General features: G+C 40.0%; 1 protein-coding gene across 3 annotated transcripts; it reads left to right on the forward strand.

Moving 5' to 3' along the window:
- Positions 1-616: 616 nt before the first annotated feature.
- Positions 617-24,615, forward strand: SLC17A5 (solute carrier family 17 member 5). Of its 3 annotated transcripts, none has more exons than XM_056344092.1 (11): positions 617-854; positions 4,243-4,439; positions 6,299-6,532; positions 7,065-7,152; positions 9,903-9,989; positions 11,224-11,342; positions 12,217-12,375; positions 14,795-14,927; positions 16,206-16,353; positions 21,230-21,320; positions 22,905-24,615. In XM_056344092.1, exons 1-11 carry the CDS (start codon positions 794-796, stop codon positions 23,040-23,042), a joined length of 1,455 nt encoding a protein of 484 aa, XP_056200067.1. In that variant the 5' UTR covers positions 617-793; the 3' UTR covers positions 23,043-24,615. The 3 variants fall into 3 exon arrangements, with proteins under 3 accessions (XP_056200067.1, XP_056200070.1, XP_056200068.1); XM_056344095.1 differs by lacking the exon at positions 617-854 and adding an exon at positions 1,255-1,275; XM_056344093.1 differs by lacking the exon at positions 617-854 and adding an exon at positions 1,427-1,920.
- Positions 24,616-25,016: the final 401 nt, after the last annotated feature.

Here is a 25,016-nt window from a genome sequence, read left to right on the forward strand (position 1 = left end):
CCAGCGCAGCCGCGTCTGGTGCGGCCCCGCGGCCGCCGCCCGCAGCCCTCAGCGCGGAGCCGAGCCCCCGCGCTGCCCGCGGCGCGACCCGCTCCTGTCGGGTCAAGGCTCGAAACAGCTCACGGCCGCCAGCCCCCCGCCACGGCCCCGCGGAGAGCAGCCGCCATTCGCCTCGGTGGTCCTCGGAATGAGGAACTTTGCCCAACAGTCGAGACACACCGCACAGCGACACCCGCAGCCCGGCCGCCGGTCAGCGCGTCCGCTATTCCCCACCCGCCCGCTAGTCAGCCAGTCAGCCAGCTAGTCAGTCAGCCAGTCAGCCAGCCAGTCAGCCAGCCAGCTAGTCAGTCAGCCAGCCAGCCAGTCAGTCAGCCAGTCAGTCAGCCAGCCAGCTAGTCAGTCAGCCAGTCGGTCAGCCAGCCGGCCAGTCAGCCAGCCAGTCAGTCTGTGAGCCCCGCCCCGCCCCGCCCCGCCCCGTGGGAGGGGGAGCGGGAGCGGCCGCCCGCGCCCTGCAGATGGCCGGGTGGCGCGGCCCCTGCCCTCACCAAAGATGGCCGCCGAGGGCGGGCCGGGAGCGGTGCCGCGCTGCGGCTGAAGCCGTTTCCGCCCGTCAGTGCTCATCACATGACCGCCAGGGGCTGCAGCTGCCGCTGGCCGGCACCGGCGGGGCACAGCACCGCAGAGCAGCGCGGGGCGGGCGGGCTGCGGCGCGGGCAGCCGCACTGCCGTCCTCTCAGCGGTGGCGGCTGGCGGTCTGGCCCTGGGCGCGCTGCGCGGTCCGTGTGGCAGCGAGATGGAGACCGAGGAGGGAGAGGACCGCACCCCGCTGCTGAAGGAGTCTCAGCCCGGCACGGGTGAGAGAAGCGGGAGGCGGCACCGAGGGCAACCGCCCCGGCAGACCTCGCCGGGCCGAGCTCCCTGCTCGCTGCGGACCGGCACCGCCCGAGGCCGCGGAGCCCGGCACCGCCTCCCTGGCGGTGCCGCGGCCCGGGTGTGGCGGCGTCGCGTTGCCATGGCGCCGCGCAGCTGCGGGGCGCGGGCCGAGCGCGTCCCTGTGGGGGCCGGGGCCTGGGCCCGGGGCTCGCAGGTGGTCGCGGCGCCCCAGTCAGCGTGGCGGCCGCCCGGCTCCCGCGGGCCCGGGAGATTCACCCCGCGCTCTGAGGCGCCTGTGACGTTCGGGGCGCGGCGGGAGGCAGGTGCGCAGTGCCTGCCCTCGGCTCCGCGGCCCTGCCGTGAGGGCGAGGGGGCAGTGCCAGCCTAAACGCCCGCCTAGCGGTGAGTGACTGTGGGGGTCTGCCGAGGTTATGGCAGTATTTCATTTTCAGACAGAATTTGAGTAGGACTAATTGCTTGCTTTGGAAGTATGGAGAGGAAGGAAATGGGAGTATGGAGAGGAAGGAAGGTGGGAGAAGGCACGAGGATAATGATAGGAGATGAGGGTCGTTATAGGGTCAGGGCTTACAGCACAGCTCACATGTTTAGGGAGGTGCCTGTGCTGCTTTGTTTCCCGGAACGTGCAAACTGTCAAGAGTACAGCGTGATTTTACATTTCTTCAGTATGCCATGCAAAAATACTCTAACCTACTTGAGAAATGTACAACTGCAGCAAGAGGGGCTGCTAAGAAAGTAACTGAAAAGTGCCAGAAAGAGGGAAATTTGCATTCAAGTCAGTTACTAAAGCGATACGTTTTTAAGTTTGCACAATGCACCGTGCTTCACTTGAGGTGGTTCGCCTCACCCACAAGGAAAAATACAGCAGAAGAGCAATTTCCTTTAACTGCCATGCAGCTTGCAGCACAGACCTGTTTTTTTTTTAACTGCAGCTGAAGAATCTTGTTCAACTAGGGCTACGTTTTTTATAAAACATGCCCCTGAAATCAGAATTAACTATGCAGGTAGGACCCAAGACTACCAGTCAAGGTAAGGCCTGGAACATTATGGTTAGCCGTCTTAAACTTTAGGGGGGTGAATGTTTGTGTCTCGTTGCTTATAGCAATCCCCTGAAGAGATGGGTGTCTGAAATGCATCTGGAATCTTCTCGAATCTTCTGTTCTGTTAACCTGATCTAATATTCTCAGGTATTGCAAACACACTTGGTGGAAAGACAGGGAAGCAGTAAGTCAGCAGCCATTTGTTTCAGACTTGCAGATCTATGTATTTGTTAGATTATTATTTTTTTTACGATAAACTATTTACAGTTTAAAAAAATCCAACGTTAGTGATCTTAAGTTCTCGCACTGTCTTGTGGAGCTTGCTCTCCAGACAAGGTGTGTAACACTAAGAGACTTCCAGAGAAGTAATGCATGTTCCAGTTAATCTGCATTTCCAAGGAGGGGTTGCATCATCAGTGTGATATTCAGCCTTCTGTTAATATTGTTTAACCCCAGCAAATACAGGCAGTGGAAAGGTTAAATAGCTTTACCTGTAATTCTATTCATTGTTATAAATTATGTCACTATACATTTTCTACTTAAGACAAATTGCTTTTTAAACAACAATAAGGACAAAGAAGCTGCTTGACTAGTTTTTGTGCAGTAAATGCTTCCTGTACTTGGTGCCTATTGTTTTTAAAGTAAGCAATAAAATCTTGGCTGCTCTCCTTCATGTCATTTAAAAATCAGATATGCCTTTTTCAAATGCTGCTGAGGCAAGCTGCAATTACCACAGGTCTGGAAGACATTTTGCATTTTTGTACAGTAGCCTTACTTATTACTCTTTACTAAGTGAACATAGCAAAACCAGCATCTCTGTCATTTTAACAACTTGTGCAGCCGCTGTGAACTTCACATAAAGTTGGTCAGGGTTAGAGAAATCAAAAATGGGGAAGTTCTACTACTTTCATGGAAAATACAGTCTTGCAGGAAGGCTCTGTTGGTGCCCCCACTGAAAAACACACAATCTCATAGGTTCATTCCTTGTTTCAAGGAAGCTACTGGGAAGGGGAAAGTCTTTAGATAGCTTGTCCACAGGGCATGCTTTTTGATTCTTAGTGCAGATAGAGAATCAAGTCAAGAGACGTACTGCAGCGGCAGAGGAAGCTCCAATGAATCATGTTGTTCATAGGTGTACTTGTTCACGTTTGAATTGTGAACAGTCAGAGAAAGATGAGATCACTGTAGACTGATGTAATATCTGAAGGTGCTGATCCTTAACCGTCCCAGAGTTCCAGGCGTCCAAGTTTTAAAATTTTCTGTCAGCATTGTAGTTTCCTCACAAGGGGAGAAACTCCACCCCCTATTTGTAAATTCAGCAGATTGTTCAAGCAGTTTCTCAACAGTTTGATGGTTCACTCAGGAGGGTCAGGCATTCCCAGCTCATAAAGAACGTCTGCAGAGCTGTGAACTCTATGTTGTATAGATAGAAAATGCATTGCCACTGGTGATATGCTGGCCAAGTTACAGCTCAACTCTGATATGAATCTCCTGATACTGATGACCAATCTTTGCCAAATGCTGCCTTGTACTACTGTAAACAGGAATCAATAGCAGTGTTACAGTGCAAAGTCTGATATCTGGGTTTAAACTGCTGACAGAATCAACTGAATGCCACAACACAGGTTTTATGCTGAATCTTAAGACTCATTTTCCGTTGTCAACTTCATTGCTGTATGGTGACTTGGAAGCGGGGTGTACTGCGCAACCAGGAAAGTGGTGCTGTTTCACAGTGTTTGCCATTCCCCTTTCTGCTAGTTTTCTCTGATTGGCAGCTGTCAGCAAATGCATATTCCTTTATAAGCCAACTTAGAGAAGGAAAACTTGTCCTAGAAAACAGCCTGGAATCTCAATGACTGTTTTTAACACTGGTTTAAGTCTCTCTTTTTCTTGAACCACTTCCTGCTAATCTTAGAGGGTTGTGGGTTTTTTTAGTGCAAAGTTCTACGTTGAATAAATATTACTGTATTTTGGAGAGGAGTTTTTGAAACCGTGTTTCTAGATCATTTCTGCAGACCATACACCATGTTTCCACTGCAGTCCCTACACTTGTGTGGGTAGCTACCAGTTGTCTGAACCGGAATTAGATTTGTTTTGCAAGTCAGTAGAAAAGTGGGCTTTCCACGCTCCAGCCCCCAGCCTCTACACCTATAGAATACACCCCTGAAGACTAGAATGCTTAGCTTGGTTTCTTGCCTATATTTTTTATTACCCATAAATTTCTGAGATTACTAGTAAAAGCTACTTATCAGTAGTTCCTATTTTGTTAGGTTCTGCTAAAACAAAAATTTCTCATTTGCTTTCATTTCAGTCCCTGCATGCTGCTCGGCTCGCTACAATCTAGCACTACTGGCCTTTTTTGGGTTCTTCCTCCTGTATGCATTACGTGTGAACCTAAGCGTTGCTCTGGTGGATATGGTAGAACCTAACACAACCTTAGCAAAGAATACGACTTCCAATGTGTGTCCAGAGCATTCTTCCACCATAAATGTTCCTCGCAACACAACGGTGAGGTCTGAAACGTATTGTCCTGTAATGTGGCATGTAAAAGTGTTTTGAGTAGAAGTCTGTGATTGATGACTCATGCTTAGGTGGCAAGAGAACAGGCTGTTTGTTACCAGATAGTCTTGTCAGTGGTTCTTTTAAAGCTATTCTGAATAATAGCCTTAAATGACGAGCTAATTCAAAAGTGCTGTGCTCAGGGTTAGGGTTTTTTTACATACATCCTTTCTGTGCTATTCCTTACCAATTGACCAATCTGACCTTGTAGATCTACTGTGACTCACTGTTTTATATGTCAGCAATCAACTGTTACCGTTATATCTGTGTCAGAGCTCACATCACTGTTCATATTTGCCTGTTCTTCATACAGTCTCCATGGCGTGAAGTTTCATTACAAATTAACATGCAATATCTTTCTCCTCCCTTCTTTGATCTCTTTCCTCTTTCCCAGATCATGATTCTTGTCTTCATATCCTTTGTCTCTGACTTCTTTTCCAGTAATCCTTAAAATCACTTTTCTTAACTGAACAGAACTGCTTTTAAAAAAGCCAAATCATCAACTTTGTGAATTTGGACTTGCGTAGATCTCATCTTATAATTGAAGTTTATTACTGAGCATTCTTCCTGTCTTCCTGCCTTCATTTTGTTTGCTTGGTTTTGATGACCAGAGGGCTGGAGCACCTCTTCTGTGAAGACATGCTGAGGGAGTTGGGATTGCTCAGCCTGGAGAAGAGAAGGGAGACCTTGTAGCAGCCTTCCAGTACCTCAAGGGGACCTACAAGGAAGCTGGAGAAGGGCTTTTTACAAGGGCATGTAGTGACAGGACAAGGGGAAATAGCTTTAAACTGAAAGAGGGTAGATTTAGATTAGATATTGGGAAGAAGTTCTTCCCTGTGAGGGTGGTAAGGCACTGGAGCAGGTTGCCCAGAGAAGCTGTGGATGCCTCATCCCTGGGAGTGCTCAAGGTCAGGTTGGATGGGGCTTTGAGCAACCTGGTCCAGTGGGAGGTGTCCCTGCAGGGGTGGAACTAGATGATCTTTAGGGTGCCTTCCAACCCAAACCGTTCTATGATTTTATGATTTAGAGGTCATTTATTATTTATAATGAGCAAATTATAATTGTGAACTTTATGGGAAGAAGATTTTTGTCTCATCACTTCTGCGAAATGTGTACTGCTTATTTAGATGCTCATAAATTGGGCTTTTGGAAGTGATCCCAAACTTAAGAATCACTTTATTGGGCAACAGTTCATGTCTTCTTGCTGGCTGACTTCATAGCTTCAGGCCCCTTATCTCAGTAACCTTTGTTTTTATTACTTTGCTAAACTCATCTTCCCTCTGTTGTTTGTTCCATTATTCTACCTAACCTAGTGAGTCCTGTCCTTGGCTGCGCTTTCTTTATATTATATTTAAGCACTGTATCTCCTTGTTTGCTTTTCCGTCCATAAATGTCCTGCAGGAAGAGCCGTTTTCTAAAGCATGACAGAATGTCCACACTGTGATACAGAAGTGGGATTCAGGCTCATGCAGACCACGTAATCTGTACCTGTGTCACCTAACCCAAGCTGCTTAGAACTCAGAAAGGGGTAACTGCCTGAGCACTTATATTTCACGCTGTGAAGATTTTCATACTTGGGCTAGAGCAAGATGTGTCTGGACAGACTGTGAACTACCTGAATTTGCTTTAAACACAACTTTGAACACAGTACAGATATATTTAGAGATAGGAGACCCTAAGGAGGAGGCCACAAAGGATTTGTAATTTAGGTATAAAGGACTAAATGATGGCTCAAAGTTATGTAATATATGGTCAGAGAAACTGCTATTTTGAACTTACTGCATTTTGTGGGTTTTTTCTCTTTTTAGGGGGAAAAGTATTCTTGGGACGCTGATACTCAGGGATGGATCCTTGGTTCTTTTTTCTATGGCTATATTGTTACTCAGATTCCAGGAGGATATCTTGCAAGCAAAATTGGAGGGAAGCTATTGATGGGGTTTGGCGTCTTTGGTACATCTGTATTCACCCTGCTTACTCCCTTAGCTGCAGATCTGGGAGTTGGCTACCTCATAGCTGTCAGAGCCTTGGAAGGACTGGGAGAGGTAATCCTTTTTCTCTGTGTAACTTGAAAATGTATTTGAGTAGTTTATTAATAAAATTGTAGTTATTAGACCCTGTAGGTGTTGGTATGCTGGAGTAGTATTGTGGCTTTTGTAGTAAGCTTTTTTTTTTTGGTAGCTTTTAAGTAGCTTAGTTTTAAATTTTTTGAATAGTTAAAAAGTTTGCACTGTATTTTAGCCTAAGCTTTTCAAAGGACACAAGATTTTATTTGTAATGACACTTGAGACAAAATGAGAGTTATCCTTTCTCATTTTTCAGAAACCAGGAACCCAGAACAGTATTGTTTATATTCTTGCAGGTTTTCCAGTATATACAGAATCAAAAGCAAGAGAAATTAATTCTGCCTCCTTACTCTCACACCTTGCACGCTTTTTTTTTTAAAGTGGTTTCTTGCTAAACAAGAAACTAACAGATTGTACTACTGCTTTTTAATTAAATATGCTTCGAAACATGCAAACTCCAAAGGAGTTGTAAAATTGTTGCATTTCAACAGAATTAAATGTTGTTTTCTAGGGTGTTACCTTCCCAGCTATGCATTCAATGTGGTCTTCTTGGGCTCCTCCACTGGAACGCAGCAAGCTTCTTAGTATTTCATATGCAGGTGAGAAATTCCCACGCTGATAATGGGATTATACATTTTTACTGCAGTAACAGGGAGGATTGACTTAAATCAAAGGGATTTACATTTAATGTGGAAAGCATAACATTGAATTAAATATTACTTTGCATTCATTATCTTCATTTATTCATGGCTTTTATAACCCTGAGAAAAAGATCTGCAGCTAAGTATAAACTTCAGTCTAACTTTGGTAAAAAGTGGTGCAAATAGTTACTGTGAAGCTGATTAAGAGAAGATACTGTAAATAAAGGAGACTTAGTATTAGGAACAAAAACCTGGAGGCAGAATCACAGGATAGAAATGTTTGGGGTTTTGTGGGTTTTGTGAAGTGTTTTTGGAGGAACTCAAGGAAGAAAATGTCCAAGGTCCCAGGTCTTGTTGCAAGAGCTCCCTGTCAGAGTCCGAAACTCTCTGACCAGAACTCAAGGAAGAAAATGTCCAAGGTCCCAGGTCTTGTTGCAAGAGCTCCCTGTCAGAGTCCGAAACTCTCTGACCAGATTCTCTTAGATATTCTACACGTGGAAGGTGTAATATTTGATATCAAATTTGCTTGTTTGAAGATATTTGACGTTACACAGGATTTGATTTAGCAGTGTGGTACAAAATATATGAAAGCACAGTACAGATGTAAGTTAACACTTGGCAAAATACAACAATTGCAATACACATTCGGGTTGAAGGCAGCTCAAGTCTGTTGTTCTCTTAGAAATTCTGCTTAGTTGTTTAGTTTTCATACTTGATGTTGGGCTGATGCATGTATTCGCTCCTGTCATGCTGGTCTGGCTAACTCAGGGAAACAGCCACACTTTGAATGAACCTGGGGAGAAACATTTGCACCACCAGCTGATTCACTTAACTGACATAGCTGTTTATCTAAAACAAAGGCCACCCTCTGGTCCCCTCTGTTGAGATAAAGTCGGCTTTCTTCAAAACAGCTGTGGGCAGTCACACCCTGCATTATTCCCTGAGCTTCACTGACACATTGCTTTTGCCCATCTTCACTGAGCCTTTGCCTGTTCTAGGGATTTATTGGCCAGTCACATTGTGGGGCAGATGAAAAGCGTAGATTTCTAAATTTACTAGTCAAAATTGATGTTATTTCTTTGAGGATGACAAATTTTGCAATCACTTAATGATGTGATGGTTTGTTTCACTCACTCTTGTTAGTATAATTCTGTTACAGCTTTCCTATTCGGCCTGGGCTTCGTCAAGAAGACAGGGCTATATCATGTAAGTTGTGGCTAGTTTCTCAGGCAGCTAAACCAGTCTAGTGACTCACTTGTGCTAACAGGAATGAAGCCTTGACCCTTTCTTCTGCACATTTCCCCATTTTCCTCCTAGCCAAGTGTCTCATTCCTTCTTTTGTGCTATTTCAGGCACTCATCAGACCCTTCCATGAGCCACTTTAACCTACCTAATGCAGCAGAAAACTTTTTCTCTTTTTTGTATTTGTTTTTGGCCTTAATAATGAATTAAATCTGCTTTAAAATTATGTCTCTGTCTGAGAGCCAGCGCACAAGCAGAGAGCACAGAGCTGGGAATGGCTTCTACTGCATTTAACAATTGGGAGCTTTTAAACTGTCCTTTTATATCTTGTGAAACTATATGCTAATGTACTAGTAAGAGGAGTCTGGGGCCTTGAACGGCCAATTGTTAAGTCATGGATGGATAAGGCATCTTGTGTAAACTGCAGTGTTTCCTTTTCCCCACATTTTCATGGTTAGCAGTCATGTGATCTGTGGTTTATTTAATTATGATCATATTAATTTTCTAAGAGAACGTATGATTAAGATTATATGTAGTTGTTGTTTTGATTTATATTTTGTATGACGTATGTGGTTTTGTTGTTTGTGGTTGAATTTTTCTGCCTCAAAAATAATTGTTTCCATGAAGATGGAATCTAGGCAGCCAGTGTATCAACATAATCTAATGTTTTCTAAATTGAGATTAGGTTTGGAGAACTGGTCATATAACTAAAAATAAGAGGCAAGGTCTGCTATGTATCACCAGTAGAGTTCCTAAGTATGTAAATAACATGGTTTGGGTTTCTGGTTTAAATTTGGAGTGGAGGAACCTGCCATCCTTTGCAAAATGTATATTGAATTATAAACTCATAGGAATAGTTCTTTCCTGCTTTTGGCTTGTATCTGAACTGAAATCTACTCATTTTCCCTTTGTCCTTGCCTGGTCCTACACCCTGTTGAATTCAGGGACCATGGGATTTGAACCTACCGGTTATATGGATGTCTTCTGGCTCTTGTTTCTAGCATTCCTGTTTCTGTGGAGGTGGTAGTAGTTAATAGAAATGCAAACAGATTACCAGTCACACACACAAAATATTATACCCCCCCACCCCCGCCTCCCCCAAGTCCTCAATTATACTGTGATCAGCTCTCTTGTGTTTTGCAGCAATTCCATTTGACTCACTTGCATTGTTTTGGATGTACTAGAGGCATCACTTTATTGGAGACAAATGTGCCAAGAATGCCTGTCTCTTATTGCTTTTTACTTGCAATTTTGGATGCTTAGGGCTTGTTGGCTCTGTTTATTTGGAGCTGCCAAAGCAGCTTATTGTGTCTGTGTTTCTCTCAGCCCCATACTGGGGTGATAAATCTTTTCTGCATGATTTATTACAGAAAAATAACATAAGTGATATGCCACTTAGATCTCCTATAGACCCCTTAAACTACTTTTCTTTTTGTTTTCTGCTTTGTTTTGCTTTCTTCTGGTAGGTGCACAGCTGGGAACTGTTGTCTCTCTACCACTATCTGGTTTAATTTGCTACTATATGAACTGGGTTTACGTGTTTTACATATTTGGTAAGTGTTTTTTCAATTATTGAAAGTACAGCCCATATTCTTTTTTAAAAGCATGATATATTATAAAACTTATTTTAAACTTTAAAAACATGTTTGACATGTAGTGTTACTGTTTTATTCCTCCTGGGAAATTAGAGATACTTAGTTACGTAGATTCCTGTGTGTGGCTCTGTAAGTCTTGCTTCCAATGAGCAAAGCTGTCCCTGAGTTGGACAAAAGCTGGTACAAGTCAAATGTTCTTAACTCTCCTGCCACTTGGAACAGCAGGCTGAAATTTCTTATTTGAAGTGTGAAATTGAGTTAATAACTTTAATCCCAGGAACACACTTCTACTCTGAATAAAAGAACATGTGAAAAGTTACTGCTGCTTTAAATGGGAACTGTGTGGAAAATCTAACAGTCACAGGAACCCTGAAGGAATGCCCCAAATGCAAGGCATAGCATGTTTGCTGTGAGTTATGTTCTAGAAGAAGCTCAAACACAGAAAATATTTTCTAACAGCGTGTCATGTTCTAACTGATGTTTTTGCAGGTCTGTTTACATGTCTGAGCCATTTCCTATAATGCATGGGGAAGGGAGAATCAGAATAAAAGACAAGGGTTACACTTTCCTCAATAAAACCACCTCCAATTTTTGTATAAATAAAAAGAATTCAAAACAAAGAACTGGACAAAAGTAAATAAGTTTACAATGCTGTGGTTATATAAAACTATAGTCGATTTGGACTGACTATTAAATAAGTTACCTTTTTCAAGTGACAGTTCTGGGATTGGCTTAAAGAAAAGGAGGACTGGTATGTCGGTTAAGCTCTATGTAGTGATATTCTCTGTATGTGCACAAGTATTTTTTGTGTTTAAACCTAATGTGATTTTTTATTTCCTCTGGGTGAGCCATATCCTTTGTGGCCATTTCATGTGACTGATAAAAATACAGTATGTGTGTGTATGCAACTTTCTTGTTGTGTGAGGCACTTCCACAAGTGGAAGGAAAAAAACCTAACCAAAACCACTTTCCTGCTTAGTCCTCTTTATTGTTTATTACTTCTAAATGTGTATTGTTAAGACACTTTGGGGAACTACTGTTTGTAAGTAGATAGAAAAATAATGTTAATTTAAAATTATATTGGAGTATTTGGAAAAAAACTTGCAACTAAGTAATCAGAGAGTGTCATTCACTCGACATAACTGCTTATGTTTTTATTTCTATCTTTTCACCCATCTTCTCCTAACAATAGGTGCACTTGGTGTATTATGGTTCTTCTTCTGGATGTGGTTCATTAGTGATACACCAGAAACTCACAGGAACATTTCATGTGCTGAAAGAGAATATATACTCTCTTCTCTAAAAGATCAGGTATAGCACTTTGTTATAATCATACTTAAGTGAGAATGTAAACCACAAATATTGTCATTAGCATCATGCTCTGTTGATGCCTACAAAAACATCCTTAATCTGAGATGGAGACAATGTTTGTCAAACAAATTAAAAATGTAGTGCAGTTGTATAAGTGAGAAACAATCAGTAATCAAACAAAGCATTTATAATAATGCCTTTTGTCACAGACTTTGTTGTGGGGCTTTTTAAATAAAAAGCTGAAGTCCATCACTTCTCTTTAAACCAGATCCTGACCTGTATAATGTCTTTAAACTTCGCAATATTACATTTTACAACTTCTTTTCGACGTGTCTTCTAGAGTAAGGAAGAGATTACTTTTTGCTGAAAAAACATTTTGAAAATGCTGATGAGCCAGTTCCTAAAGTGTGAATAAGAGTTTATTCCTGTGATTGGGAATATGTATTTACAGCCTGTGAAGCTGGCTGAGAGACCAAAGTTAGTATCTAGCATTAAGTAGGACAGATTCATTTAGATAAACGCGTGAGGGGTGACTTTAAATATTTAATGATTTATAGTAAAAGCAGGAGGCAAAAAATGTCAACAAGGGAAATCATACTTTTTGAAATTCTGATTACAAAACAATAGTAATTGGTTTACTTTGCAATAGTAAACAACAGAACAGTAATGTACATTAGTATATCTTCAGTGAGAACTGAACACAGTAATTCATTCATTGCTGATGACTTGCATCTATTGACAGACTCCTTGTGCCCTTCAGAATGAATGCTCAGCATAGATTTAGGTAGGATCAAAACACTATATTTGCTAAATGTTCACGTCAATGTCCTGATTACACTTTCTCTTCCCTTTTTCTCTGTCTTCTGCTTGCTAGCTTTCGACACTGAAATCTGTTCCCTGGAGACCTATACTGGAGTCCCTTCCACTCTGGGCTATCGTTGTGGCACACTTTTCTTATAATTGGACTTTCTATACTCTTCTTACACTCTTGCCCACCTACATGAAGGAGATCCTGCGGTTTGATGCACAGGAGGTAAGATAAAAATATAGTCACTTTCTTCTGAATTAAAGAAATTAAGTAACGGGGATCTTCTCTGCTGTTTAGAATAGAGCAACCAGTTTAAGAACCTTGGAATGTAGATGTATAGCTGGGAAATAGTAAAATAAATCCTTACAATTAAGCAGATGCATTAAAAACTGTTGCCTGCCTTGTAATTTCCACTTTTTTTTCAGGACTTACTTGACATTTAGCTTAATGCTAGCTTTCAAGCTCATTTTTGTGGCTGAAGATGCATATTACTCATTTTTACCTGCTCTGATTTAAAACAATAACTATAAAAATATTTTTCTCTGGTTTATGGTTTGTATGATTGCTTCAGATTTTATACGTGTTTTATGGCTTCTGAAATCCTATCTTTATTTCTTTGTTCACTCATAAAGGAAAACATTTCCAGTTAAAACAGAAAAATAAAGCTAAGGGAATAATTAATAATTGAACAAGTGGCATTTTTTAAAGTAATTTAAGGCGGGGGGGGTGGGGAAGGGAGGGCCAGGGTGGGAAGCTTCAGTCTGATTGCATACCTTTCCAAATCATAATTTTCTTTCCTTCCCTCAATGAGCAGGGTAGATAGGATGAAACAAAGCCATTAAGGTCAGATACAGTGCTCTTCAAGAAAATTTTTAAAAATGAAAATTACTCATCAGGAAAAAATTATGAGGGCAGGGCATGTGGAACATTCTTATTTATAGCAATTAATTTACTGTACTGGTCTTTCTTTAATTAGAAGGTTTTTGATAGCTGTACCAGCTTCTCCAGGTAAACTAAGCTTAAGTAAAAACGTGCTCAGAAATTTCAAGAAGTTTAGCATAGTCTTTTCCTGTTTTAACACATGAGACTAGTTTAGAGCAAACTGAAGATGCGCACCATGCAAGAAAGAGATGAAGCCAGCAATCTTGAGAGAAAAAGATGGGGAGTCTCCATGTTAGAAGAGAATGTTGCAGTAGGCAAGCTGCAAAATGGCTGGAAAAAAAACCACACCTGAAGTTGCTGGTCAGGTTACTTATTATACCTCTTGAGGGAATACCTGCATAGTCATCTATGAAAGTCATTTGCTACCACAGCCCTCAATTGCAGGTGTTTTACAAAATGCCACTGCATTAAATGCTAATAGGTTCTGCTCTGAAGTGGTTTCCTGTGTCTCTGGGTAATGTTTCTTCTTTTTGGAGTGACTTAAATTCACTTGCATAATGGTGTTGGACTAACTTTGTTGCCAGCTGTTTAGATGGAAATTGCATTACTGTTGAAATATTATACAGTTGCTACTGTGTAGTGCACCGGTTTCCATCCTATAATAATGGGATAGGTTAAAAATAATGCTGTGTCTTTGAACAGTGCTTCAAAAGAAGTTAGGGGGCTTTTATTACTGAGACTATATTCTCTTTTTCAAAATTTTACTTACTGCTTTTGAAAGATGAGCATTGGAATCTAACAGGCAGCATGTTTGAGTTCTGATAGAGTGGATTTCAGGTGGGAATGTGTTTCTCATCTCATTTAAAAATAAATTTCGTAGGAGAGCTTTCACTTCTGCTTTGACAAATACACATTTTATAATAGTATATAGATGTTAAGAGTATTTCTATCCAATAGCTATCCACATACCTCTTTTTAATCAGAGATTAAGTCAAATTATAGCTCTGTTATCAATAATTTCCACAATTGTATGGAAGGGCTGGAAATTTATGCAGTTTAGTAGAACCACTTTTTTCCCCTCATCAGAAAAACCATGCAGAATCGGGCAGAAGGCTCTAAACAGCTCTTGTTTAAAGTAGTGGGAGTTAACAGGTGACTCCACTGTAAGTAATGTCAAGTCCTGAATGATAACTTTACTTTGGGATCGTGGAATGTCCAGCCTCGTTCTCATGAAATACCTACTTCTGACTCTTGTCTGTGATTACAGCCAGCGTCAGATGGTGCAGCAGATAGATACGGGATAATGTAACGTGGAAGAATTGTAGCAGTACAACCCCCAGAGATTCCATATAACTTTCAAAATTCTGAATAATATTTACAGCTTCTACTTGCTAAAGTAACTCACTCAATAGCCTGTCCTACTTGAAATTGGTGTTTCTGGAAACTTGTGTGATCAGGTCCCCAAGATACCTTTATGTATAGTTTTGTTTTTCTTGAACTCAATTGCTGATTTCAATCTTTGAGTTTTTGGTCTCGCTGCATTAGTAGTTATGGATTAAGTCATGCAATGGAGAATTTACACATTGTTAACTTCAAAATGCTCTGCTATTTCTCTCTTATGGTAACACCAACAATAGTTATGTGGGTGGGTGGTTTTGACACCTCTGGTTCAGTCTCTGTTAATGCCCTAGGACAAGTGATTTTTCAGCATATTGAATTGTCATTTCATTGTCTTAACTGTCTTTTTTTATCTCCTTAACAGAATGGGTTTTTGTCTGCCCTACCTTATTTTGGCTGCTGGTTATGTATAATTCTGTCTGGGCAAATTGCTGATTATTTACGGGAAAAACAGAACTTGTCCACTGTTTGTGTTCGCAAATGTTTTACCCTAATAGGTAGGTGCAAGTATCATCTCTGTTTGGAACATACCACCGTATCAGTCTGGAAAAATGAAGGGTTTGGGAGACTAGTGTGAAATTCTGCTGTGAGACTAGGCAGGATTGTGCATGGCTTGAGAGGAGCAGCTTTATTTGTACATTAATTTGTCAAGAGTAAATCCTATCTTTTTCAATTAAAAACTAGACCTATTGGTTAAGAGAATGATAAGAGATTGCCAGAAGCTTTGTTTAGGTCAAGATACATCATTCTTACGATCAAACTGATTAAATAAATGGTCAGGCAGAATCACCATTAAAGTGGTGATGATTGCTTGTGAATGACTTTCTCAAACTGAGATGGAGTATTGTTCTGCGTGAGCCTATTCCCAGCCCTGTTTTGTTCAATATTTTGTTTATTTAAGACTTAAGTAACTGAATAGGAATATACTTGCAAAATTTACAGTTGCTACCAGGGTAGGAAGATCAAATAGAATCCAAAATAGTCTTGACTATTTGGGAGATGATCCAAAATCACCAAGAGATCAACAAGATTGGGTTTTTAACGAAGACAGGTAAAAGGTTGTATTTAGGAAGATGTTGATTGCCGATTAAAAGAGGGGACAGTGGAAAGAAGGGATGAGAGGGGAGATTCACATAAGTTGCAGTCTGCTTGCTGTGTGCCCATCCTTGTTCCTTCTTAATTCTGCTGATTTAATTGTTTTCTTTAAAGCAGTTCCTATAACAAACTCTCAAGCATCTTTTTTTTTTTTTTTTTAAGTACAACTCATTCTAGAAGCTGCCTACAGGAGAAATATGCATACATACATATGTGTATGTATGTCTTTATATTAAATCTTCCAGCTTTATTTTATTATGGTCTGTAGAAGTCAGTGTTTGTTCCTGAAGCCTGGGGAGTTAAATGGGGATCATTTCTTTGCAGCGCACTGTTCACCAATGTCAGTGTGGCTCCTGTTATTTTTATAACAATAAATAAAACTAATTTGTTAGGTCACTTTCAGTATCTGTTCATTTTTGTTGAATTTTTATCTAGCTGAAGTTTGTTCTTTGGAGCTAGGGTGGGATTTTCTTGCTCTGGCTACAGTTTCCTGAGGCAGCAACAGGTTTGCGACCCATCTGCTCTTCCCTGCTTGATGCCCACTGTCACGCAGGTAGTGCAGTGCTGGATCTGTACACTAGGTGGTAGTGGAAGTTATATAGAAAATGTATGCACAGCATAGAGGCTTTTAATGTGTCTCATATTAAAAGTCCATTGACTGCAAGATTTCTGTCTTAAAGGAATGATTGGACCTGCGGTGTTCTTAGTAGCAGCTGGATTCATAGGCTGCAACTATGCACTGGCTGTTGCATTCGTAACCATATCAACAACACTAGGAGGATTTTGTACATCTGGCTACAGCATCAACCACCTGGACATAGCACCTTCGTAAGTATTGCTGAAGCTATTGTTAGTGCATGTGATACAAAAAAAAATTCAGTGGTCATAAATGTGTTGCTGGGGGTGCCTGGGAGACTTAACTATGAAACCATGTGCTGTACAGACCTGGAATGTAAACACTGACAGCGACTCAGGTTTACAGGATTAAGCATTGTATTTGCAAAAAGTGGAAGTATGGTAGAGGGTGTGATAGGAACAACAGTTTAGAACAATTCCATTTTTGATCCTGCAGTAATAAGTGATATAATTCCTGTAATCATATTTACTAGATTTTTATCTTATTTGATTCAGGATCTTAATAGGACACTGTTTTTGGAACAGCACGATACAATTAAATATTTCACTCTTTTAAGCTTTACCATCAGAGCTATCAAAATTTAGCATGAATTACCATATTTAAGCACTGTGATACAGGCAAATTTGTATTTGAAAAACATTCTATGCATCAGTATCAAAATCTTCTCATGAGTAGGTGACCCATTATCAGCAGGTGACATATCAGATATGTACAATTGCTCTTAAATGACTAACTTTTAAGAAAGGAAAATTAGACTTGAGGCTGTAATTTCTCCACTGTGTTACAAATTCACGATCTGACAGATTCTTCAGTTTCCTAAAAAGCATGGATGTGCATGTATTTTTTTGGAAGTCCACACGAGCATTCTTTGCACTAGTAAAAGTCAAGTACTTTGCTTTGTCATTCATTTACCCATTTGTGGTATCACTTAGATATGAGCAGGGTCAAATGACTTTATGACCAAAGAGGGGAGTGTTTCTCTACTAATGTGTAAAATGAAAAGAGTTTAAGTGTAAGTAAAGAGGGGGGGGACCCATTTCATAGAAATGTTACCTAGAAAACAAATCTTTAAATCTGGACAACTTCTGGGAAACCTCAGGTCCACATTGAAGATGGCACCCAAGCTTTGGCAGTTGGAAGGGTGGTGGTCATGTCCACCACGACATACAAGTTTTGACTTGACAGATGAATATGAAATAGTGGGAGCGCAATCAGTCTTGGCAGATGAGATGAGGTACCAAGCAAGAGGGAAGGTGTCAGTGGACAGCTATTAACAGCTTGTACTATGAATTGAATATGAAAGTAAGAAGAATAGTTTCTGTGCTGTGCCTTGTTTTAAATCAGGTAAAATCACAAATTTATAAGATGTAGTTAAAGCAGTGCATCTGGGGTATTATGGGGCCATTATACAACTTCTGTTTCCAGCTTCACTTTGCAGAACTGCAACGGTTAATTTCCTAAAAATGTAGAACATAACTCCAACTTGTAGTCAATTTGTCTTATGTCTCTGTTTAAAAATACAAAACATAAGCATTAATGTCAAAAGGCATTACTACTGTAAGTTACTTAATGGCAGAATTTGGGTAACTCTCACAGAGTTTGCACGTGTTAAGTCAGATTCTTGTGAGGACCATGTTCATACCCTCTGGCTTTAGGAATCTGGACTCGTCTTTAGTTATGAAGAGTGGTGGGAACTTCTTGAGACTGGCTCAGACTACATCATGTGTAAAGGGAGTCTGCAGCAGCTGGAGTCCAAATTTAAACATCTCGGCTGAGAAGCTGATGTTGGATCCAGTGAGATTAACTGAGGCCTAGGTTATTTATTGCTTGTTTTTGTATCCATCTTCAAACTATTCAGTTCTGGTTGGCAAAAATTACTCAGAGTTACTCAGAGTGCAGGCAGAAGTCAGTGGAGCTATGCTTTGGATATATGAACAATGCTGTTAAATACTTTTAAAATGAGACCCGAAGGATCTCAAATCAAGCATCTAGTAGCCACATACATTCTTGGCCTATGTTTTCATTTCCTGTCCATAGGATGGGTTTCACATTGTCACCCCCTCTCAAGAGTGTTGGGAAAATAACCTAATATTGTGAAAAGTTCTACTGAAAAGCATTTGGGATGATTAAAATTCTACTTGCAACAGCTGAATAGTATGCAGAAAGCAAGGTTTGGGTCCATGCATTGAGCAAGTGAAGTGAAACAAAATATTAAATGGTGCTCATTAAGTGAATATAATTCATCCTGTCCACTAAGTGCAACAGAGCAGTCAGAGGAAAAAGGAAATCATGCAACTGTAGTGTGTGCCTGTGTGAGGCATATGCACAAGGATGTGTGCAGGTGACAGCTGAGGTTTCTAGAACTAGGATGTTGTATGTATTTTATAATTTGACTGATACTTCACTTTGCACTTATTTCAAGGGTGATGTTGTATATAATGGTATACAAAGTATTTTAAGCTGTTGAAAAAAGCCACAAGAAAAAAATAATGATGCATGTCAGCAGGCATAATTAGATTCACCACATGAACTGCTGCTGATCCCTCTGACCAAATCCCACTCTATCTTCCTACCCTTGACAAAGTCCTGCTTTTATTCCCTTTGCATTTAAACAAGACAAGCTCCTCTAGCCCTTCTTTCCTCTCAGATAGGCTGAAGGGAGGAGTATACTGGTGCCTTGCTGATAGTTGAGGGACTTTGGCCAGGCATCACCTCTATAGGTGAATGGTTGCATATGCAGGAAGACTTTGCTGGATGGCAACATGGTCAGGCTGGATGCTGTTTTATTGAAATTGATGGTTCTCTATTCAGCACATGTGTGCTTTAATTCAGAGTAAATCTGTCCAAATGAAGATAGAAGGAAAAGGGCATGTCCTTGTAACAAAGGTCATAGAAGGATACCTTCTTCAAATACAAAAATATAAAACCATCTAAGATGAGAGGGAAAAGATAACTTACGTACACACACACTTAACTTTTTGCAACTCTCTGAGCTTTGTTGGATGAAATGAAGGCAAACGTTCACCAATACATACATCAATACATTGCCGTGGTTACGATTTTTAGTAATGCTGTTAGCATGAGCCCTCATAGTATTCCCATGGCTCTGTTATACACTAAGCACTTTGCATAGCTGGGTTTTTTTAATCATGATTTTACTACTAAACTGCTTTGCAAGTCGACTTGTATTTGGTTATCCCCACTATGCCATAAGAACCAGACCAACAGCTTACTGTTGGTCTTGCTCTACAGACATGTCATTTTTTTGCTTTCCCATTTTGTATGGGACTCTCCGTTGTGCTAAGGGAGTGGCATAGCAGTTATCTGCATCAAACAGTAAGCATTATCAAGAATGTAACCTATGTCAGGAACACTGAGCATAACCAGATGCATTTAGCCAGTAATTGGTTGCCAAAGATCTTTGGCGGCCAGGGACACAAACCATGTTTACTTTTGAAAGTGAGTGTTAGCAGTATTGTAATGCTTAAACATGTTCAAGACAAAATTCATTTGGTTTTACAGAAAAACTCCATTTAAAGCCTTTAAGTATGTGCTTTTTTTCCTATGGGAAACTTCTAGGCTTTCACATTCAGCTTCATAAAGGCTTATTAATTCTTAAACACTTTCCAAGGTAAGAGGACTGCATGCTACATCTGTAAGAAATAAAGATCGCTATCATTAAGGCATTGGAGCTCAGTCTAAAATACAGTGCTGTGCTTTAAACTGATACGTAGCGTTGACTCTCAAGAAAACAATCAACTGTTAGGCTAGATAACTGATTCTCTTTCTCAGGAAAAACCACCTGTTTCTCCAATATTGTTGGACTGGATACACATATTACAACCTTTTATAACAATTCTGTATGGTTGAATTTTTTTGTTTTGGTAAACAAAAATGTCAAAGCTATGCATCTCTCTTTAGAGAGAATTATGTTTCTGTTGTGTTAAAATTGGTGAAGACACAATTTCACTCTGCTAAACAGCCTAGAATGATCACTGGGCAATAATTTCTTTCTCCTGTGGTAAACTGCAACTATTAGTATTTCATATGTTTCTTCAGCCAGCAAATCCACCTTGAAAATCAGAACCGCAGGGATCTGTACTCTGGTGTTTGGAAGGTCAAGGTCTGCTGTAGAATGTCTAGCTCTTATTTCTCTTCAGTCTCTCTCACAAGTCTGCACTTGTGGTACAGTTTCAAACATCATCTTTTGGTATTGCAACACTCCTGTGAGAGAGATCTTTAATTGCTTAGAGATGAGGTGCTGAGACTCAGATATTAAGCAAGTTACTATCTTTACCCATCAAGTTCTTGCTGCTGCTGGTGCATATGCATGCACGTGCGTGTGATAGCAACACATTCATGGAACAGGAAGCCTCAGAATGGAGCTGCAGGAATGGCAACCAGCAAAACTGGTTAATTCAGACCCATTCCCCATTGGCCTTGACCCACAGAACGCTGAAGGGAAGGATTGCTGCAGCGCTCTGAACTCAGGTCTTTGGAGCACACGGTCTGTAGTGTAAGCAGGGATACCCATCTGCACTGGTGATACTGCCTTCTTGGCAGACACTTTTTAGTAATGATACCTGAACCAACTCTTATGTTGCCAACCAGCATTCTGTCATGCTCCTTATCTTTCACCTTCCAAGGCATGTAATGTTTGTTTTCTAACTTCTCCAATGGATCCATTCCAGTTTGGTTGTGGTTTAGCAAAGGGTACGTGAGTTTGGATTATGGATCCTGAGCAAAGACTTGAGTAATTTAACTTAAATTCTGTCACTAGCCTCTGGAAAAGAGGGACATATAGAATCATTTAAGTTGGGAAGGACCTTTAAGGTCAAGTTCAACTGTTAACCTAACACTGTGAAGCCCACCACTAAACCATGTCCCTAAAAATGTACATACCAAGTTGTCAGTGAGTTCTTATTAGAATAAAAGCAAGCCATTCCCACTAGAATATTTGTGTTTTAATTTGTCTGTGTAATAAAGATGAGGCCTATGTGACAAAATTGTTTCCATGACTGATAAGCAGGATAAGTTAATAAGCAGTGTTAACCATTTCTCTTACAGGTATGCTGGAATTCTCCTGGGGATCACAAATTCTTTTGCTACTATCCCAGGAATGGTGGGGCCAGTTATTGCCAAGAACCTCACTCATAACGTAAGTCTGCTTACTATTTTTTCAGTTGTTATGTTTTTATCTTCATTGAATGAAAGTTCTGTCGTCTTAAGTCTGCAGCCATTAAATGAAATCTGGGTTATACATTTAAGTTGTACTGTTCCGTTGCTGTGAATGACTTAATTCCTTCCTTTATTCTTCTGATTCTGATCAGGTAAAAGATACCTGATTACTTAAAGGTAAAATCCAAGACCTATGTAGGACTTTAAAATATTAATGATTCATCCCTTATATTCTGTAGGAATAAAATTAATATGTTTTTTTCACAGTAAAACTCTGTAAAAATGCCAACTAGGTAAGACAGTTGTGGTATTGTTTCAGCAAATTAAGACAAGTTCTTACTTGCTCTTTTTAAAATCAAGCTGTCACACGTGTTGAGTTGTAAGGTCAACATCTGTCAGATGAATGAGAAGCTAGATTCAAATGTGTGGGTTTTATAATGCATCCCTTTGTCCTAATCCTGTAATGTGCGTACATTCTAAGATGTGTTAGTTTCACAAGACACCTAACTTTAACAGTGTTAGATTTTACTTCCAAGATGGTTTAGTTAAAGGCTGGGGCAGAAAAAGGGAGCAGAGTTGTTTGATTAATTTATTTTTTTGTTAAATCAACTGTATGTCTTATTCTAAAATCCTTTAAGAAAGGAAGACGGGAGGAATAAGTTTATTGATACAACTAAAATTTTGGAGTTGGTGATCATTCCAGTGATTTCCTTAAAAATAATATTAAAATGTTCATTTATACATGAGTTCAAACAAATTAATTCTTCAGCCATCTTAACAAGTGGGATTTTTTTCTTGTTTGGTTGTTTTTTTTCCCCACACTAATGCAATGTCCTGGTATTATTCTTGTTTTGTAGTAAGATTGTTTACGGGTTTGTTACAGCAGTCACCTGGAACTAAAAAAAAAAATAATAAAAAAAATGTTTAAGACGTCTACAGATATTAATTCTTTACTTAAAAAGAAAAGAAACCCCAAAACCAAACAAGCCACAGCTCTTTGCTACCCATGTCTTAAGGCCTTTGTTAAACACTAGAGTGTAGAGGATTCCTCTTGAAATCTGAGTAAAGATAGCTACCTTGTTTGGGCTAAAAACCTTATGATTCTGGCCTATCCACCCAGTAGTCGTTAAAAACAGCAAACTGTATAGTGTAGAGCACTTCAGCTACTGGGTCGCCTGACTTAAAAGCAAGGTAGTGTTTCCCCTTACAGTAAGATTCTCTGAGTTTGTGTAGCATTTGTGCAAATGTGAATTTTGATGTGAAGGTTCTGCATCTCAGATGATAAACTGATCCAGATAATCCTGTCAGAGCTGTGTTAGACGATCTGTGTAAGCCGTATTATTAAACTGAGGTTGACTATACTGATGATTTGATCTGTTAAGTTTATAATGCTTTTATGTTGCTGTGAAATCATACTGAATAGAATTTACATTTAAATAGGCAAGGCATGTAGCATTGGTTTTAAAATTAGTTTTTCTTGAGTGTGGAGCTGCACATTGACTGCATTTTTTTTTTTTTTTCCTCCCCCCCCCCCCCCCCCCCCCCCCCCCCCCCCCCCCAACAGAATACTGTGGGAGAATGGCAGACGGTTTTCTATATTGCTGCTTCTATTAATCTGTTTGGAGCAATTTTCTTTACATTATTTGCAAGTGGAGAAGTTCAGGACTGGGCAGTCAGTGGATATCACTTGCCTAGAAATTGAAGGAGATGTTGAAATACCAAAGCTGTGCTGAATCCCAATGCACTAGAATTACGTGACCGGAAAAGTGCCTTCCCGACTGATGCCTAGGAGTCTTCAGAGCTTCTCAGTTAAACTATTTTATCTGTATATCTTTGGTACTGAAAATCATTTGACAGCCTATGTGTGCTATTTCCTAACAAGAAACTACTTGAATTAAATATAATAGTTTCATGCTAAGACTTGATATCAAATATATGATCAGAGACAACTTTTTAAATTGGTGTGCTAGGTTCCAATTCTTTCCAGTTTTTAATTAATATTTTCGGAATTAATGTGTAGGCAGATGTTTGTTGATACTGAAATGAGAGGAAAAAGCAAAGTGATTATGTAGCACTGTAAGGAGGAATAGCATGCAAAGGATTGTACCCAAAAAATGTTTTGATTTCCGTGATGAGATAGGGTTTTTGCTGTTCAAAGGTCTAGAAGAGCTCTAGTTTTCTACAGTCTTTTATAAGGCTTTTATTTTGTCAGTGTTTTAATTGATGTCTAAGAAATGCAAACATAATTTTAATCTATTTTACACACAAGTTTTTGATACATATACATTCCCTGTTTCATGAATACAGCTTCACAATTGATACAGAGTGATGAGGAAGTAAAAGGTACTGTTACGACTGACAGAATAACCCATGTGTTACTGCTCTCTGTGGTGCAGGTTTTTTAAATAGGCCTTATTTTTATTCATCTGTGCAAAGCAGAAGCAGTGCAACTCTGTGGTTTAAATCTAGGCAGTGTGCAAGAGTGAACTAGAAATAGAATATCTGCATGCTTACTTTAAAATAACTTTCCGTTTGGTAGTTCATTTTTTCTCTCTTTAAATCAATGCAGTGGAATTATTTCCTCTTGCATGTAGATACATTTGTCAGCTTGTCAAGGTAAATGCCATAAAATAAGGCTAGTGTAGGGAATAATGATGAAAATCAGTACTCTTCTCCAACAGCCTTATTTGTTAGATAAAAGTAGAGTAAAAAAGAACTAGTGCAATAACCTGATGCTATTAGTTTCCTATCAACGTAGAATTTCACACTCAAGAGCATCCTTTGCACAACATGCAGTTAAATGCCACATGGTAGCATTAAATGAAGTCTGTGAAAGCGGCGGCCTTGTTAAGAACAAATGACTGAATGATCTTGTAGTCACAAAGCAAAAAAAATTCCTGTGCCAAAGATTCCTGGGTTGGAGCAATTAGAAAAGAAGAAAAATCACTGGGCTCTGGGTTTTTCATTTACCACCAATCCAAAAGAAAAGCCCAGTACTAAAGTTGCTCCAGTGGAGCCTACCTGCTTTCATTTCTAGGAAATGGCATCTGCCTGTTCTTTTTATCTTTAAGGGCCAGTTTGTTTTGACCTTCCTTGAAGTGTCATGTTCTCTGATGGTGGAACTGTGTTTAAATCTGAGTTTGTGTCTGCAGCAGCATTTCCACAATAAACAGTGTGAAGTTCAGATTAAATTAGTAGTTGTTCAGTGGGAGTATGTTAAAGCTATATTGTGTCTTCAGTGTTTCCACAATAAATGGAATGAGTAGTTACATGTGCATCCGTTGTTGAAAATTACTATCTCCCTGAAGTTAGAACACCGTTCTCAAAGTATGCTGAACAAGATTGGTGACTGTATTAAGGGATGTTTGTTATTTTCCTGAAAAATCACCCGCTTCAGAAGTTTCCTGTCTAGTTTCACAGGTGAGTACTGTCTTCCACCTGACACTGTATTAAAAGGAATAATTTTGCTTTGTGTTTATAGAAATGTGTACTCTTTCAGGAGCCTTGTTTAAAAAGGCGAGGGAAAAGTTTAAAAAAAATGTTTCTTAATATAGATTAATTTATGCCTTTGCTTTTCTAGAGATCATAAGCAGGGCAACATACAGACAGGGTTGCAGTTTCTCTTCTTCTGAAGTTAGAAGCTCCAGCTTCCCATGCTTTTAGTATTTTTCCTTGA

This window comes from Falco biarmicus, chromosome 6, assembly GCF_023638135.1.
Source record: "Falco biarmicus isolate bFalBia1 chromosome 6, bFalBia1.pri, whole genome shotgun sequence".
Taxonomy (NCBI): domain Eukaryota; kingdom Metazoa; phylum Chordata; class Aves; order Falconiformes; family Falconidae; genus Falco; species Falco biarmicus.

Coding starts and splice junctions, on each gene's coding strand:
- SLC17A5 (XM_056344092.1), top strand. CDS start 794: ATGGAGACCGAGGAGGGAGAGGACCGCACCCCGCTGCTGAAGGAGTCT. Junction 7,153..9,902: donor TCTTAGTATTTCATATGCAG/GTGAGAAATTCC, acceptor TTCTTCTGGTAG/GTGCACAGCTGGGAACTGTT. Junction 14,928..16,205: donor CAAATGTTTTACCCTAATAG/GTAGGTGCAAGT, acceptor TCTGTCTTAAAG/GAATGATTGGACCTGCGGTG.